The 19,671-nt window shown below is 43.7% G+C and overlaps 1 protein-coding gene across 1 annotated transcript in view; it reads right to left on the reverse strand.

The window, feature by feature from the left end:
• Positions 1–1,564: 1,564 nt before the first annotated feature.
• Positions 1,565–19,671, reverse strand: part of LOC125955990 (5-hydroxytryptamine receptor-like) — a 78,838-nt gene continuing 60,731 nt past the window's right edge. The window contains exons 10-11 of the mRNA XM_049687381.1: positions 12,439–13,277; positions 1,565–1,828 (exon numbers count right to left, since the gene is read on the reverse strand). Of these exons, the coding sequence (XP_049543338.1) occupies positions 12,534–13,277 (744 nt within the window). The 3' untranslated portion in view covers positions 1,565–1,828; positions 12,439–12,533. The remainder of the gene's footprint in view (positions 1,829–12,438; positions 13,278–19,671) is intronic.

The following is a 19,671-nucleotide window of genomic DNA, read 5'->3' on the forward strand; positions in this document are numbered from 1 at the left end:
AGGAAGGCGTCGCCTCCTTCGTGTCCTCATGAATACAACAAAACCGTACGAGCGTTCGTATGTGTGTGTGTGTGTGTGTGTGTGTGTGTTTGGAAGAGCGGAAGCAGTAGGTCGGTGTTCGGTGTAATCGAAACCCTCTTACAACGGATCCCGCTAGGGGTCTCGGGGTCGCTATGATGGCCATCATCCGCGTTACCGCCGGAAGCAGCAGCAAAACGGAATGATAAGCTGACATATGAATACGAAGCAGACAGCTAACGCATGATCCCATCATCATCATCATCATCAGGGCCACATGGTGAGGAGCGCAAACGCTACAAATCGAATCCTTTTCAACAGAAGGCTTACGGGCAAATGGGCAGCTCGCGCGCGTGCACACACACACACACACTGTGATGGAAGCGATTTATGACGCGAGGTAAGGTGTGAGGTTAATCATTCCTTGGTTTGCTCCGAAAAGAATTCCCGAAAAGTCGCGTTAAAGGTAAAGAAAAAGATGAAGAATGTTCTGCGGGAAACCTAACAACCCCTCGACTACCATCCCGTGGCCTACTGCCAGATGCTGGAGTCACCAATCGGGCTCGGCTGTGCGTGCGTATCTATGGCCACGGTGGTGCCGGGCGCCGCCAACGCGATGGGATTGACATTCGGGACCAAGTTCGCGTCACCGAACGCTGGATTATTTGTATTCTCCCGTACCGTTCCGTCATTGCCGCCATCGCATCATCATCTCGTGCTGCTGCTCGTGCCATCACCACCAACACCAGTGAGTGAAGTGCGCGCGAAAGTATTTTGGCTTTAAACTCGTCCTCGAAAGGCGCGAAAGGCGAGGTCGCCGGTTCTCGGATTCTCGTTTCGTTTGGGTTCGCGGAAAAATGGCGTGCACAATAATACTGTGGTGAGCGAGGAGAAGGAGGAGAAGGAGGAGGAGGAGGTGAAATAAAGAAAGGGAAGGTGTGAGTGTGAAGGATATTCAAAATGGTGAACGATAAAGCGTTTGCCGCCCGATGGCAACAAATAAAGAAAAGAAATTGGGCAAAGAAGGTGCCCGGGACCTAGCAACGGCGAAGACGTTCGCACACTTTCCGACAGTGAAAACGTGACCCTCCCCGTCCGACCAGCACGCCAGCATTGAGATGGAGATATTTTACAAGGACGCTGGTGTGTGTGTGACAGAGCACTAAACGAATAAGCGAAAAACCGCACCCCGTGGGTCACCCTTTCGTTCTTCTTTACAAAAAAAGTCCCTCCGCGCCGAAACCTCGCTTCGAAGATGCCAATAGCAAAACGCATAGACTCACATACACACATGCACACTTACGTTACACACCAATAAACGCCAATGTAGGGCCGCTTTAGGAGGGGTTAGGGGGTGGATCCTCCCGCCTTTCGTTGGCCGCCTCTTAGCAACCAAATCACCACCACAACCACGAGGAGCTCATCACGTAGTGGGAGGGTGGTTTGCTGGAAAGCGGGTGGGGAGGGGGAGGAAGAAAGCGCCACTAAAGCGTGTCCTACAGGCACACACGTCACACACACACACACACATACGCACACGTTCGTGCCCCACATCACGTCACAACCGAACACAGTTTCCGGAGTCCGGAGGTCGCCATTTCAACTTCGCGGTTGCTGCGATCCAGGATATGTGGCGCACAATTGAGTTACTGAGTTATGTGTACGCCGAGCATGTACCCTTCCATCCCGTCGATCCATGTAGGCCGCTACCCTGGTTGTCGTAATCGCATCTCTCGTCGTCTTTTGCACTGGAGCGACGCATAGAAGGGTGTCGGTTTGATCGTCACTTTGGCCACCACCAACCGGATATCTGAAATGTAAATAAAGAAGGAAAGCGAGAGAAAGAGGGTAGGGGGTGAGTGATGGCAGTGTTTGGAAATGTGTTTTCGCGCGTTCGGGGCGCGTGTTAATTAAAACTAGTGAGAAACCATTCCAGGTTACGCGCGTCCCGGCGACAAAGACATCAAGGAAAGTCGATTAGCGGGCCACCGGGTCTGATTGAAGGGTATTGACGCATGCTAAATCGCGGGGCAAGTTAAGCTCAACATCAAAGCGACGACATCGTCGTACGGATTGAATTGGAAAACCATTTTGACGATCGAGCGCGTAATCCATTGTTTGCTCTGTTGCTCCGCTCCGCGAACCTAATGCAAACCATTCCGACGGTTAATGGTAATGGCGTCAGGTAGATAGGGGCCATTTTGCACTGATAATCCTGCTTTCGGAGTTTCGGAGCTTCGATCTTAAGGTGACTGGCCATGATAGCCGTTTTCATAGTAAAGAAATTTTCATGGACTGTCATTTGTCGAGAAGCGCAATTTTATTAGCGCTGAACGACCACGACAGTAGCAACATTTTTCCTTGAATGCTTATCTCTTGATGAGTATTGTGTGAAATTTTAGGATCAATCGAAACAAAACTGACAAAGATGTTGATCTTTGAAAACCTGGGCCTTATACATGGCTATTGAGCCATGTTGTTTCTTTGAATCGCGTTTCCCAAAAACTTACGTTACGTTACGAAAATATGGGTTTGTACATTTCTGATGATCCAGCAGAAATCTATGATGGGCAAAATGTACATTTTGCAGGTTTGTCTTTCAAATTGGATGGCATGAAGGTAGCTTTTAACGAATCTTCCCCAAATGTTTATGAAAAGTTGACGTTTAATATGATAGTCATTTGAAAAAATAAAGTTTAACGGTTTCTGCCCCAAAAACATCTTCAAAAATGAACCTCGACTAGTATTAAACCATAGCCCCCTCCATTAAGCTGTTTCCACAAAAGCAAAAATGTTGCGTTGCGCCAACGAATCTGTCATACTCATATGGAAAAAGGAGTTGCTAAAGCACAAACCTATATTTTTTGTACGGATATGACAGTTTCATGAACGCAACGAACTTTTCGTTCTGCTACTGAGGAAACATTCTTAATGATGCAGCACAGGATGACACCTGAAATGTGAATTTTCCCCTGGTTCCGTGTAATGGTTCGCGCTTTCGCGGCCACCGTAGATTGTAATGGATATAGGAGACAGAGGAATGATCCGCGGGCGTTTTCCGCTTCCAAACTTTTGAGAGCACTGGGTCGTTGGTTCGCTCGTGATAATTAATATCCTGGACCGTCCCGAAACCCGGAGCAAGGAACTGTGCCTCATTAGATTCGTTTCTGCTGCTGTATGGTTTTTGTTTGGCAGAAGAAAAGCTGCTTCACTCTTCCACCCTTTTGTGATGAAGAGAAAAGAAGATAGAATAAAGAAAAGCAGTCCAAATGGAGGCAAAGCGGTAATAAACGACGAGATGGTCTGCGTCTGTCTACCGGACGGATGGAGAGGAAACTTTTCGGCCGTTCACAACAGTTTCCGTCACAGTTTTCACAGCCGTGCTAGCCCTGGTTTTTCGTGGGTGCATTCGGTACTTGGTTCATCAACCACCGAGCGCCGAAACACACAGGAAGATGCATTTCGAAACGCATACACTAAAGAAAAGTGCACGTTTGGCAAAACTAATTATCCTAATTAATCCACCGATTTTCCATTTAATATTATTCCACTTTCCACAAGTTTGCTATATTAATCCGTTACATGTTTGTCCACTTTTGGTATGATAAAGCTGTGCAAACGTGTTATGATTTCGTCGCAGCTGGCACGAACGATATCGGTAGAGTTTTACTCGAAGATGTTGACCAAAACTGTACCATTTATGCTCAATTGGTCTCTTAAGACTCGGTGAAGGTACGGGCTATTCTTCAGGCATGAAATACGGTTTTTTCTGCATACCATGGTGTGTTTGTCTTTGTTTTAATAGGAGCAGGAGCTGAGAATCTAGCTGGAATCAATGTAATTGATCTCCCTTGAAATCAGAAGCATGTGAAAGAGAAGCATGTGAAATCACATTCATAAAACATTTTTTCCCCAGTTGGAATTTGTACAGCATTTTGTCAAAAGGATTGTTAATTGCTCAGTCGTTTTGCTTATTGTGAATGTTCCAAAAACACGACTGACATCAATACATAAGTCACAATCACCGTACCAAAACAAACGTATTTCGCATATCTTGAAAGTAGTACGCTTTTGCGGCAACTTATTGGTTGCTCTACGCTTTGGTTTTTGTTATATGTTTTTGATTTGATATTATTTCTATTACGAGTTTTTCTTTGTTCTTTAGCATTCATCAGGTTCGGTTAAATTGTACCATACATTGACCAATTTGTTTCTCTGCAAGATGTGCGGCTTTCTGCAGCTTCCTTTGTTCCATTAACGTTCGAAAATCTTCTTCATTATTTTCTATAAGAGAAAAACGCTTTAAAAATCTCACGTCTTATGACAGCTTACTAGCGTGTGTCGATTATCATCAGTCTGTTGGCCAAAAATCATAAGGAAAAGGAACTACAACAAAATGATAGTCATCTTTTTTATGTAGAAACCACCCTATTGATGCTATAAGCGTAATTAAAATGGCGACATCTATTCTGGTTCTCCCATGTCTGCCGAAAAAGGGTTGTGCTCGCACTCGTTCGAGGTTGGTGTAGGAGTCACTAAAACACTAGCCACCAGCATCGACCGAGAATCATTTTAATGAGCAAATCGCGGGCGATTGTTCGAGGAACGGTACGCAAGTTCACAAAGGGGTTCGTCTGCTCCTTATACAATCCCGCGCCCGCGATTTGCTCATTAAAATGGTCCTCGGTTTCGGTGACAGATGTCATGTTCAAAGCGCGCCTCGAGTTGGCCTCTTGGATCGATTGCTAAGCAACAAGCAACAAGATCGCGAACACCCGTGATGACGACGGACGGGAACCGCAGGGTGCAACCTGGTGTGATATTTTAATTGGAATATAAGCACCTATTGCGCACTGACAGACAGAGTCTTCAAAGGCGTTCCCGGTCCGTTTTGGAGTGTGTTTGAGTTTGCCTTTTGCAGCGACTGGTGGCTGGTAGCTCCGCTAGCTCCTTCTCGCGTTGCCACGCGTTGTTTGCGATGGTTCCATTCCGAAGGTAGCAATTGGATGCTATCGGCCGAGAAGCGAATGCTTCGAGTTCCGATGGCCTTCAAGTGGAGGTACCAATTGATTCAACGCTTGGTTGGTATTTCGATTGATGTTTTGATGGAATTTCGTGAAGAGCCCCCCCGGCGTTTGGCACGGTCGGCACTTTTGCATTTTCTGCTTGAACGGAGTTCGAATGGCGTGCATCTGCATGCTCTGGCAGTATGTGGCAGCAAACGGGAACTCGAGCACACAAGCACAAGCAACCCGGATCACACCGGATGTGCGCCGGATTGAAAGTAAGTTTTCTCAAGAAATGCATTCACCCTAGCGAATCCGATAACGAGCGATTCACGATGCTCAGGATGATGATGATGATGGCGATGGCGATGGCAATGGTGGTCAGTAAGGACGCCACTTGGGCGCCAGCAGCTGCTGGAAGTTTGCTCGAGCATTCGTAGCCGGCACCGTTTGCAGCACTTTCTCAAGGAATCGGTCAGTGGGTTGGCCAGAGTTGAACAGGGAATAAGGAAAACAGCAAACGAGATTGAGCGAGTAGCAGCGCGTTACGCTAATGGCTTCGTATGCTTTTGACGGAAGGATGGAGTGTGTCCGTTTGTCCGCCTGTCCGCCTGTCTGTCTGTGGCTGTGTGGAGGGCTTGCACTTCGTCAGCCATGAGCCTGCATATGAGAACGGAATCCGGCCGGGTCGGGCCGGTCAGCATTCATCCCATCGGTAATAGAATCGGTCAATATTGATCGAACAATTTTTCCACTTTATGCTCGATGCGATTTGTTAGTGCGGACGGACGCTTCGTACCCTTGGCTGGCTGGTGCTTGGTTGGTACGATTGGAAGAAATGGACAGCAAACGCCTTCCAGAACCAGAATGCCGTTCGGAGAACCCATGAGAGGTTAACTTTGTCCTTCATCTGGTTTGTGCATCGAACGCTCAGCCCATGCGGAGGAAAGTGGAGAGTTTGTCTACGAGGTGATCACACACTCCAGTTACACACACACACACACTCACACACCATGCGATCCATACGGTGTACCAAGGTTTTTGTGCCTTTTCCATCCGGCGGTGGCAGCGCTTTCGCCGGCGAAAGTTTGAGCTCGATGGTGGCAGTCTTGTCACGTGCGATCACTGTGTGCCGCCTTTCATCGTTCCCGCCGCACCGGACCGAAGATGTGTGGCGATGCTTCATGGGACGAAGCAAATCGAACGAAATTGTGAACCAATATTTGCTGACCGTTTTAGAGCGAAACCTTCGAATGCCACTCGGTTTGAACGACGATTTCGATGACGATTCTCTGACTCGCTCGTCGGTCGGTGTTCACACATGGGTGCGCAAAGATGTTTATCAATTAGAGTTTGTGTTTTCTTATCATCGTTGCAATTATCGTGCTCCACGAAATCGTACATCGCTGGTGTTGAGATATTAGATTGACACTTGATTCCTTATCGATGATGGAATCGATGGATCGATGCTCTACGATCAACTTTTGAGGAACACACAACGCACGTTAGATAGTTAGACGAGGGGAGGACACGGGTTGAATGCAATTTAGAGTTGCAATATAATGATATATTCATGATGCTGTGCCTGTTCCATAATTGTATCCAGCCAGAACACAGCAATCAACATCTGATTGATCAATCAATCGTCTGATTGATATGCAGTTCAAATTAAATGGCATTGTATGGTCCTAAATACACTTTGTTCATTTTTCAAAATTGGCTGAAAAATGGCGGAGTTACTTAAAAACGCAGAAAAGCATACGAGTTGTCGATGTCCCGAGAAGCCACAAAATCCATTATCGTGTAATGGTCGCTACCTACAATGAACCGCACTAACAGTCAACTAACAAGTACCAAGGGAGTTAGATGAAAAATCATGACATGTTCCCTCATGTGAAGCTGCAGCTGAATTCATGATTCATGCTATTTGAATTCGATTATGTGCATGCTAACGTAATTTTAGCCTTGTGGGTTCCATATTGACAGGCAGTCTCTTCACCATAGAAAGAATTGTACATGTTGAGGTGGGATTTGATTGACCCTTTTTACGATGCATCTTTTGGATGTATTGATACATCAGATTTGTTGACCTTTACTATACTAAAGTATAGAAAACTGGTATACAACGACTCATTCAGTACAAAATAAACAAAAGAGCAAGGTCATAATTTCGAAACGGATTAATGGATTCATAGTTTAAGCTTCTGTTCAGGTTTTTTACAGTTCTTTTCTAACATATCAAAACTATTTGCAAGAATGGAAACCTTATTAAAAATAAACCACAGTTTACTGTTGAAATCATATCAATAAATTGAATCGACGTCAACAATGGAATTTAATAAAGTAAAATTTAAAACAAAAAAACATTTTTAACATCTACACGTAACTTATTACAAAAACACTACACTAAAAGGGTCTTATTTGTCCTTTAAATGGTAGGTGACACTTCAAATAACTTTACATTCTAGAGATCAAATTATTTGCTCCCACAGTTTCTACGGCACTGTATGGGATCCTTGAGAGTTGTCATATACCGCTGCACTTGCCTCATTTCCTTTGAACTTCGGCAATCGGTATGTAACAAACGGATCTTCAATAGGTCAAGATCAACATTTCATGACAACGGTACAGTCTTCTCCAACGAGTGAGCACCAAGGAATAGTAATTATTAGCTGCTGATACCGACAAGAAAACATGTCCATTCATTCATTAATAAATGTCAGTTCTGCACAATGCCACTTCGTTGTAGTTAGTACCATCGAGTAACTCTAACTCGCATCACTCTCTGTTCAACATCACCGTACCTGCCGAAACGTTGAGAAACATTACTCATTCTTCTCTCAGTCCGTACCGCAATGCAGAAGGCTAGGTCACTTCAGTTTGCTTAATTGTTTGCATAAGTGTGCATCGCTTGTTTGACATCGCTCAATCGATCGAAACAGCAAAAGAAATAAATAAGTAAGAGTCCTTCCATAAAATCCTTCAGAGGTGCAGATTGGCCCAAGAAATGGCTTGAAGCGACTGTGAACAGCTCATCATAGAATGTCAGAATCGATTTTTTCTGAGCTTCAGTTCACGAATACGAATTCCATTCTGGCAAGATGCAGCTCAAAGAGAAATAAATCCAAAGGCCCTCGTAGTGACACGCCACGCCATCGTGTTCCGTTGCTTGCATTTGCATCTTCGCATCATCCTGGCGCTTACTTACAACCAGCACTAACACATTGCCCGTTTTCCAGTCCAGTGAACTGCAAATCGATGTGAATTCTCCCAGGGGAAACCAACTTCACGGAGCGAACGCATAGCTTCACAAGCAAAATAGAAGAAGAAGATATCAACGGGATGGAACCGGGCAGATAGGACCGATAGGGTGTTGTGGGCTGTCACGAGCTGATGATGATGTTCCGCTTCTGCGGTGTTTGTCGGTTGCCGGGAACCACATCACTCCCTTGGACATGGACAATGGCACCAAGATTCAATTAAATTATGAAATTTAGCAATTTCCCCCAAGATCGACATCGAATGATAATGAATTATAACGGGTTCTGCATCGCATCGCAAACGTTGCGCTCAACCCGGTCCGGGCCCCAACCCAGCGGAATGGAAAGAAAGAAGTCGAAGTCCCATTCGGCCATTCAAATGGGACCGATGATTCGTGAGGGTATCGTCGTGGTATGGTTGGGAAAAAAGGACTCAGCTTCTGCGCCTCCTTCGACCTCCTTCGTTCGCCTTTTGGAATTCTTCGTCGGTTTTCTTTTTGCATCCCTTCAGCGATTGTCGTGATTCGTCGTCGTCGTCGTCGTCGTCGTCTTCCGTTCCGTTATGAAGGTTACTCCTTTCTCTAGGGACCATGTCACCACAGCACAGAATTGTGGTCTGCATTTTTGGTCCACGACTATTTTTTTTCCATTCTATGTGGCGTCCTGTGGAAGCCAATTTTCTGGCTTCGCATCCTTCTTGTCTGTGTGTGCGTGTGGTGCAGAAGTTGGTGGAGCGATTTCAATATCGGATGCAATCTTTTGCAGACCAGCAAAAGGAAGCCAGAAGCCGTTCCGTTTCCGAAACCCCATCACACCATTACCGCTGGTGTCCGGGTCTGGAGTGTGCGAAACGGTTTGGCAGCATCGTGGTGCTGCTTCTCACAGCCCTCGAGAGACCCTTCCTGCCGGCGGCTGTTGGGTTTCCGGTACGAGCGAGAGGCACGGGAGAGAGAGAGAGAGAGAGTGGAGGAAAACAATTTGAACCAACAAACAGCGCGTCCGTTATTTAATCGGGCCTGCTCCGGATGGCTAGCCGGTTAGATCCATATCAAACCAGACCACTCTTCATCCTTTCACCTCCACCACTACCCCTTCTGGCGTCCGAAGCGATCTGGATGAATGCCATACCAGGGATTGTTTTTCCTCCGGATCCTGGGCCGGAAGTGGGAGGCTGAAGATGGGCAAAAAAGCAAAGAAAAAAGAAACAAAAACTGGCGAAGAAGTTGCAGAGACAATGGGATGGGAAAAGGGAAATGAGAGGATGGTGGCAAGGGTGAGGGCCACGTGGGGTTCGAGGTTCAGTCAACCATTGATGGGGTAATTAATTTTTGTCAAAGGGTCAAACCGTCAAACCGGTTGGCTGGTAGCCGGCCGGGTGGTGGTCCTGGGGAGTTTCCGGGGCATGTGCGGCCTCCGTAGAAGGATGTGGCGGAGTCGAGGGTCACAGGCACGAAGCCCGACTGCTGGTGGAGGGACGTTTTCTTGGGACATTTTATGGGCTCCTAATAAGGTTCTTGAAGCTAATGAGCTAACCTCAAACACAACGCCCTAGACCCACCCACCGATCCACCCACCCATTCACCGCCATCGATGTGGCTTTCTGGCTTCACGCGACACTTCGGAGCTCACGAACCCTTTTGGGAGTGGAGGGGAGGCGGGGTTGTGACCCCCAAATGTTAACTTTTCGGGCCACGTGGTCTCGGCGGTACCATCAGCTTATCCAAAGTCAAGTACGTGGTGCGTGTTTGATGTGTGATTAGGCTGGGCGTGGAGCCGGTCAACCTTCATCGGAGCTGTGATCGTGATGCTGCCGATACGGAAGACATGCAAACGGTAGCTTACAGTATGAAGCATAAAATTTAACGTTTGTTGCTGAAGTTCTCCATCCATCTATTAGATGAGGTAGTTCTCACGCACAAAGGCTTGGCTTCAACAGATGCAAATGGCTTCAAAAAGTTTCCAACTGTTTCGGAATTATAATGTCTATACCATGACTCCGTTTTCCAATCTAGGTCATTTTATAGAACATTTCAAATCATGTACATGAGCGCTGTAATCGTAAAAAACATCAAGAATCATACTTGCAAACGATCGCAACACAACGGCAGCAAGCAAAAGGTCAATGAGCCCAAACGTTATATCGTTCAGTAGTTTGGAATTTCGGCTGGGCATGATATAAAATTGATTTAAAGTGAGTTATTCTATGTTTGGTGAACGATCACAATGAAAGGAACCTACCACCACAAAAGTTAGTGTGTTTCAAAGTATATACCACAAAGATGCATATGAAATAGTGATGTGCACTCTTGGCCTGGTGGTGGGGTAAGAGTGGGCAGTTTTTATTTATTCTTTATATGCATTTTTATCAAAAGGTATTAGCATTGTCAAAAACAGTTGTTCCACAATTTAAAGCTACAGAGTCATACTTTCATTTGGAGTAGCTAACAGGATGAACACTCCTTTCCTTAGCGGAATACAGCGAGTTAAAAGTAAAGTGCACACTCTTACCCTACTTAACCCTCGGACCAACGGATGGGTGTGACCAGAACCATACATATTTGTAAGGGAAAACATGTAATTTGAACAATTTACCTGGCATTTTTTTCATTTTTTTCTGAAAATATATGCTTTTATGATGAGTGCTTAGCATTTATGTAAGTATGGATTAGCACGCACACAAGGGCTACACTAAGATACGGTCAATACGACGTTGGACTTTGGCTTTTTTTTTCTCAATATTTTAGACATTATGCCAATAGCAGCAAAAAAATGCCAATAGCAGCGACTTGCATTTGAAATATGGCCGAAGAAAACAATAAAAGATGCACCTTTTTAGAAAAGGTATCCAAAGCATTGGGTTTACATATCGTTGAAAAACGTATGAACAATGTTCATAGTATCAAGCATTTTCAAGTTCACTCAGTGATTGAAGCATTCTTCGGAAAACAAATCATTCTTCCAGCAAATATTGTGGCTACACAAAACGGCGGCACGTATACACTTACTGGCAATCGAGACTGCCGCAATTTTTTATACGAAGGTTATAAGTTACGTCGTAAAATTAGTATTTGCTGCTCTACGTACAAATTGCCAGTCTGTTATCAACATTAAAAAGTGCGCTTATACTTGTTTTTCTCGGGTTCGAAATCAAGGTAAATGTTTTTATCGGCTTTTGAACACAATAAAACCGATTGAAATCCGAGTTTATATGCTTCAAACTAAATTTATAGGTACAAAAATAGGAGAAAATAAACATCATAAAAATATGTTTTTTTCACGATTTGAAAAATTTGTGAGCCTATTTGAGCAGTCAGGCGTATGTCAGGCAAACCAAGGCTTTTGAAGAACTAAAAGCAACTGTCAGATTGGAAATTGCAGCTATTAAATCCCAAATGTTCTTGCAAAATACTCAAAAAAGGGCTGTTTTTTCTTTGTCGACTCGAGGTAGTCATTTGATCAATAGTATATTCTGAGTGAATTGCCAATAAATGGCAAAAATACTTAGAACGCACCATATACTCCCATATAAATACATGTAAATGCATGGGGCGTTAAGTGTTAAGAAATTTTCTTCACAGTGCATTTCCAGCCCTATCGAATACCTTGGCTGGGAAGAAATTAAATTTCCCCTGAAAGGTGTTATTCAATCGTCAAACTGAAATTAAATTCAACCTCAGATAAAGGAGGCTCTATGTTAAATGACGAATTGTTCGCTGTTACACAACAATTTCACCCAAATAAAAACCCTCACATGAAGAGCTCCAATACATAGCTGCTGTACGTTAGGAGTAATACTCTCATAGGGTATTGCTGTGTTTTCCTTGTCCTGCTCTATGGACGAAGCTGTGGTTATTCGCATTGCAGTCACATTAGACATTAGACGACAGGAACAACCCTTCAGCACGATAGCACACATCCACGTCATACGCTGCTCAACGCTTCAATCACTGGAACCAAACAAACCCGGCACAACAGCTCCCGGCTATCGTCAGGGCCAATCATCAATGGTACCCGGTGGTCAATTCGATTGCTTTCCGTCGCCCGACAAACCAAAACATGTCCTTTCCTGCCATCCAACCATCATTTCAACAATCTGCCACTGCACGTCATCATCCATCTGACGTCACAGGAAGGCTAAGAATCTATGGACTTACCTGCTCTCTCTCTCTCTCCGCTCTCTGCTCGCGTAGCAGTACTGGGGACAGAAGAAAGGAACGCTCGGTTCCCCCCTGGCGGGGTCCCTGGCCCCTTACAGCATACCGCGCCGGTACGTGGCTGACCGGTGGCTACCGAAGAGGATGCGCTTGAAGGCCTGCCGGAACTCGGGACTGAAGATGGTGTAGATGACGGGGTTGAGGGTCGAGTTGAAGTAACCGAGCCACAGGAACAGTGACGCAACCGTATCGTTGATGGAGCAGCTTTCGCACAGTGGAAGTAGCAGCGCGGTCAGGAAGAACGGCAACCAGCAGACGACGAACGCGCCCGTGATGATGGCGAGCGTTTTGGCCGCTTTGCGTTCCCGCTTCGCTTCCAGTGTTTCCTTTCGTTTCGACACCTGCGCCTGGGGGTTCGGGGTGCTGGCAATGTTTAGCGAGGAACCGGCCCCCTGCAGTTGACCTCCAGCACCGTTACCACTGGTCGCACTGGTGTTTGGCGTTCCTGGCGCTGCTGTTGCTGCTGCTGCGGTTGCCGCAGATGGTGGTGGTTTGAGCATTTGATTTGCATGACCCAGACTAGGGCTAGGGCTGGGCTGATGGTGTGTGCTGGTCGGTGAGCTTGGTTGCTGTGGCGTCGAAGCCGCGAGCAGTGGCACACTGGCTGGCCCGTGGCTACCGTTGCCACTCAGACCAGGACTCTTGCCACCGGCGACCACCGCTCGGTTGTTATTGTTCGATTCCGCCCCGGTAGCCGCCGCTGCCGCTGCCGCTGCCTGCTGCCGGTGCGTCACTTCGTACGAAACCGTCGGTATTTGGTTGTTGCTCAGCGGGGCACCCTGCAAAAATAAGTAAACGCGATGAGATCGACGTGCGACGACAATGCGAGAGGTTCCGGTCGGTCGTTTGCAATTTGTTTGAAGCAAAACGAGTGGCCTCTTTCCCTCAAGTGTTATTGTTCCGCAGGATTTGCACTAGGAATATGCAAAATTGCGCGACCAGAAGAACCACTTTCCGCGTCTCTCGTACAGTCGCCGCGGGGGTAAACGATGCAGCAAACGAGTTCCGGAGTGAAGGTACTTGTAGCAGAGAGCGCCAGAAGAATCGCGTTCCCATACGCAGATGAAGGCTGCAGTAGAGATAGAGCAGGATACGAGCTAAGCAAACCATATGGTTTCCTTCACCCGGCAACGATGCGCTTAGACTGTTTCTACACTAGCAGTGATATCGTGCCGTAATCGCAAACGAAAGAAAAGAGCTTTTGAACGGCGCATAACAAATTTTGAGCAAAAATTTGTTCATTGCAGTGCAGTGATGTGTGCTTTTGGAGCAGGAACGAACAAGCAGAATGTGCAGAAATAATGCATGTTTTGTGTGTTTAAAGTTATGGTTTGTGCGTTTCACTGTAGAAAACTTTCCACTGTAGACTCCACTGTAGAATAGATAAACGGAACTACTTTCGTTGCCGTGTGACAAGTGTCTCTATATATAGTTATGTGCCGACGCATAAAGTTATGTGCCGACGCATAAGCCAAGTCGCCACATCGACACAGCGGTTCCAAGGTCAGCCTACACATGTGCCGACGCAGCGACGGCTCCCAGCGACGAAACCGGAGCGGTCACACGCCAACCCGCCACATCGATGCAGCGACGAAACCGGAGCGGACACATGCCAAGACGCCACATCGATGCAGCGACGAAACCGGAGCGGACACAAGCCAAGACACAACATTGACGCCGCGGTTCCCACGAGCAACGAAACCGGAGCGGCCCCGCGTCACGTGGCCGCCACGATGGTGCATCCCGGTGTGTCCAGTCCGGATGGTCAGCCAATCTTCAGTCTTGTTCCAGCCTTCAGAGTGTTCCAACCTTCAATTCTAATCCCGTTCTTATTTGAAACGATTAACAAATAAATAGATTCTATTTTTTAAAACTTAAACCTTCATCTCCCATCCATAATTGGCGCAGTCGTACGGGCGCTTCGCGATACAAGTGTTCTTTTCCGATGTACCACCAATCCGAGTGAATACATCATCCACCAACCAGTGTGTGATTCGTGATAAGAAACAATCGTGAACTCTCAAGTTCAAGGAGCGCAACCCACCTCTCTCCCACACGTTTAGTGAAAACAGAAAGTTTGCGATACAAGTGTTCTTTTCCAGTGTACCACCAAACCGTGTGAATACATCATCCACCGATCAGTGTGTGATTTGTGTTAAGAAACATTCGCAACCTACCCCTCTCCCACACGTTTAGTGAAAACAGAAGGTACTCGATACGTAGTGCACAAAAAGGCGTCCAAACCGTGACTTCTTTTTGTACAGAACAAGCTCACCAACGAAGTGAACAGAAGTTGTCCAAACCGTGACTTCTTTCTGTACGGAACAGACTCACCAACGAAGACTCATCATCGTATGCCGAAGTTCTCCCCTTACGAAAAGGTAAAAAGCAGAAAATTTGGTAAGAAAATGACGAGCGAGAACCAAACAGTAGATTTCCAAGCGTTCTATGAAAAGGTTCTAAACCTCGAACACCAAGTGGAAATACTACAAATGGAAAATTCGACACTGCGAATGCAAAATATTGCTCCAGTGCAACCGGGTACGGATATCTTCCGTATTCCCGACCCTATCAAAGCCATTCCTAGCTTTGATGGAAACAAGAGGCAATTAAATTCATGGCTTACAACAGCCGCGAATACTTTAAACCTCTTTAGGAACAGAGTCACGCAGGAAGCGATGACAGTTTATGAACAAATAATCATAAACAAAATTGAGGGCAAAGCTAGAGACACCATTTGTGCTAATGGAAGTCCGACGAAGTTAGAGCAGGTAGCGGAGATCCTTAAAGCAGTTTACGGTGATAAGTCCGACCTAGCGACTTATCAATCGCAACTGTGGTCGACCAAAATGGAGGACTCAATTCATGTCCACTATAGGAAGATCAAGGAAATACTCCAAAATATGAAAACCTTGTGCAGACAGAACGAGATGGCTGTACGAAATTGGGAAGGCATAAACTGGTATATTGATAACGAAGCTTTGGCAGCTTTCATAAACGGGTTAAACAAACAATATTTTGGATACGCCCAAGCAGCCAAACCAGTGGAATTGGAAAGTGCATACGCTTTTCTGTGCAAGTTTCAGAACGCAGAAACTACAAAGCAACGCACACACGCAGAATTTGCAAAACCAAATCAACAACCAAAACACTCCTACAACAAAAACGGTAGCAAACCACAACAAAGTACTCAACGAAACTTCCAACCAAATCAACATCTCACCCAACAAAAAACATCAGACAGGCAAAAAATTACCCCAATGGAAGTGGACGCTTCCATGCGGTCCCGCCAACCAAAAATTTATAATCACGAGGTCAAAGACCCAACTCCTTCAGAAAATGAACAAGAGTACACATCGGATGAAGATAACGAGTGCGAAGACACCCATGAACAGGAGTCGAATTTTCAAATAACCCTACAGATAAACCCACCGAGATAAACGCTATTAATGGTCTCCCATACATTGAAATAAATTTACCTAGCAAGAAAATTGCAAAGGTACTAATCGATAGTGGAGCCAACAAAAATTTCATTTCACCAGATTTAATCCCAGAACAATGGAAAATAAAATGCAAACCAATAAAAATATCAAATAAGTCAGGAACCCATTCTACTGATATGAAATTCAGAATCAAACTATTCCAATCAGAAACTGTACCATTTTATCTTTTTAAATTCCATAATTACTTTGATGGAATCCTTGGTTACGAAACATTGTCCAAAGTAAAAGCTAAATTGGACTTTGACAAATGCAAACTAATAATTAAAAACAAAGCAATCGATATGAAAATTCGTATGCTTGGAGAACCCGAAGAAATTACCGTTAACGCACACTCAATAACAACAATAAAGATGCCCGTTTCCCAAGCAAATGGAAGCATACTTTTACCAAATGATAAACCAATCCACACAGCTATTATACATTCAGGAATTTACAATTCAACGAATGGATATGCTCAAGTTACCATTGAAAACCCCGGAGAAGAATTCTCATTTCATTGGACCAAACCCACATTAACACACTCTATGTCGGATTATATTGAATATAATCAAACATCATGCACTACAAATTTAAATTATGATATGCATGATATTGAACAATTAATCAGAATAAAACACTTACACGATCAGGAAAAAACCAAACTACTTTCAGTGTTGAAAAAATATTCTAACGTTATCCAAAAAACTAACGAAAAATTGTCATGCACAACTAACATAAAACACACAATTAACACAAAGGATGACATCCCAATTCACACTAAAACATATCGCTATCCACAAATACATAAAGCAGAGGTCGACAAACAAATAGAACAAATGCTAACAGATGGCATTATTCAACACTCAATCTCACCATGGACATCACCTATTTGGGTCGTTCCGAAGAAAACCGACGCAAGCGGAACCAAAAAATGGCGTGTTGTCATAGATTACAGAAAGCTGAACGAGAAAACTATCGATGACAAATTTCCCATACCCAACATCGATGAAATCCTTGATAGACTCGGAAGAAGCATGTACTTCACCACTCTCGATTTGAAATCTGGATTTCACCAGATAGAAGTCGATGAGAAAGATAGACCAAAAACAGCTTTTAGTTCCAACAAAGGTCATTTCGAATTTATCAGAATGCCTTTCGGACTAAAAAACGCCCCGGCAACCTTCCAAAGAGCTATGAACAGCATTCTGAATGAACTAATCGGTTCATGTTGCCTAGTCTATCTAGACGACATAATTATTTTCGGCAGCTCATTACAACAACATTTGGAAAATCTCGACAAAGTGCTGAAAAAACTAACAAAAGCAAATCTAAAGATACAACTGGATAAATGCGAATTTCTTCAACGTGAATGCGAATTTCTTGGACACATTGTAACGGAAAATGGAATCAAACCTAACCCTAACAAAATCGACAAAATTCTTAACTGGCCCATTCCAAAAACCGCCAAACAAATAAAAGGATTCCTCGGAATTCTCGGGTATTACCGAAAATTTATTAAAGACTTCGCAAAATTAACCAAACCACTAACAAAATGCTTAAAAAAAGATGCTAGAATAATACACGATAACGAATTCATAACATGCTTCGAAGAATGCAAGACATTACTAACAACAGATCCCATTCTTAAATACCCCGACTTTGAGAAAAAGTTCATTTTAGAAACAGATGCAAGTGACTTTGCATTAGGAGCGGTACTTTCTCAAAAATTCGAAGATGGAAAGGAGCACCCAATTTGCTACGCTTCAAGAACATTAAACGAAACAGAGTGCCGATACTCCGCTACGGAAAAAGAACTTTTAGCCATAATCTGGTCAACTAAACATTTTAGACCTTACTTATACGGAAGAAAATTCGATATCAGAACGGACCACAAACCACTTGTCTGGTTGAGACAGAAAAATGATCTCAACAGAAAATTACTTAATTGGAAACTAACACTTGAAGAATTTGAATTCGATATAACCTACAAAAAAGGCATACTAAATAACAATGCTGATGCACTTTCACGCATGCCGGATAACCAACTAATCACTAACCCGCTAACCCAACTAACCACTAACACACTAACATCATCCGAAACCCTTGAAATAAATAACAATTCAACTGATGATGATATGACACAACACAGTGCTGATACCGATGATAATGATTTTATTAAAAGTACCCTAAAACCCCTCAACGAATTTCGACATCAACTTGTCTTAATAAAATCACACGAGGATAGTCGTCAATTTGAAACAATTTTTCCAAATTATCATAGGACAACTATCAAAAGACTTGTATTCAGTCCTGGTGTGTTAATAAACATCCTCAAAGAAGAAACATCTCCAAATCACGTTAATGGATTGTATTGTAGCAAAGAAATGTTGCAAACTCTTCAAATTATTTACAAAAATTACTTTTCACGAGCAAAATCTATCAAAATCCTATGGACAGAAAAAATACTTATTGACATCTCCGAAGATGACGAACAGGATCAGATTATTCAAACTAAACATAATTCCAACCACAGAGGAATTGTAGAAACACAGAAACATATTTCACTAAAATATTTTTTCCCAAAAATGAAATCAAAAATTACTAAAGTCATCAATCTATGCAAACTATGTCAAAAATCTAAATATGAACGACACCCTTATAAACTGAAATTTTTAGGTACGGAAACCCCATCCAAACCATTAGAAATCGTTCACATGGACATATTCATAATCAAAGAGAAACACTACCTCACATTTTGTGACAAATTCTCAAGATTAGCAACTTCGATACCAATAAGAACTCGTAACACAGTTCATATCATCAATGCCATTACATATTACCTAGCAAACATTGGCAAACCTTCTTTATTAATTATGGATCAAGAAGCCTCTTTCACCTCTTCAATGGTCAAGGAATTTCTAGAAGACCGCGACATACAATACCACTACACAAGTGTAGGTCAATCAACATCAAACGGAACAGTAGAAATCGTACATAGAACCCTTAGAGAACTACATAACATCCTGAGCAACAAAGAATCCACAAAAGACCTCTCTGAAACCGGGAAGATCAACCTGGCAATAGCTATCTATAATGATTCTATACACTCGCAAACAAATGTAACCCCAAAAGAACTTTTCTTAGGCTTCCGCAACGAAGAATCGATTCCAGAGAATCTAGACGAACGAATCGAAAAGAAAGAGAAATTTTACAAAAAATTCTACGAACAAACAAAAATCAGGAAAATCAAGGAGTTAGAAAAAACCAACAAGAATAGAGAAGATCCCCAACAATTTGACACAGACGAGACCGTCTTTATCAGAAATAGAAATAACTTAAAACACCAAGAACGTTATAAGGAAGCAAAAGTCAAAGAAAACAAAAATATTCAAATAATCGATGACAAAAACAGGAAAATTCACAAATCTAAGCTTAAGCGTAAAAGAAAAATACCAAGGTTATAAATGATTTCACCTCACTCTTTTTATAGTCTAACACTCAACAATTCATTTTACTTAATTATCTCATTTTAGGATAAAGTAAAGGAGAACAAAGATGAAAACAATACTACTTTTAGTATCTTTAATGTTATGTAAAGAAATCAAAAGTTCCCATCTCGACATTCAGGACCTAAGTAAAAACCCTGGAATGTTCGCCATGACACTAGGAAACGCACGAATTATTGAGGATT

Source organism: Anopheles darlingi, chromosome 3 (genome assembly GCF_943734745.1).
Source record: "Anopheles darlingi chromosome 3, idAnoDarlMG_H_01, whole genome shotgun sequence".
NCBI lineage: Eukaryota > Metazoa > Arthropoda > Insecta > Diptera > Culicidae > Anopheles > Anopheles darlingi.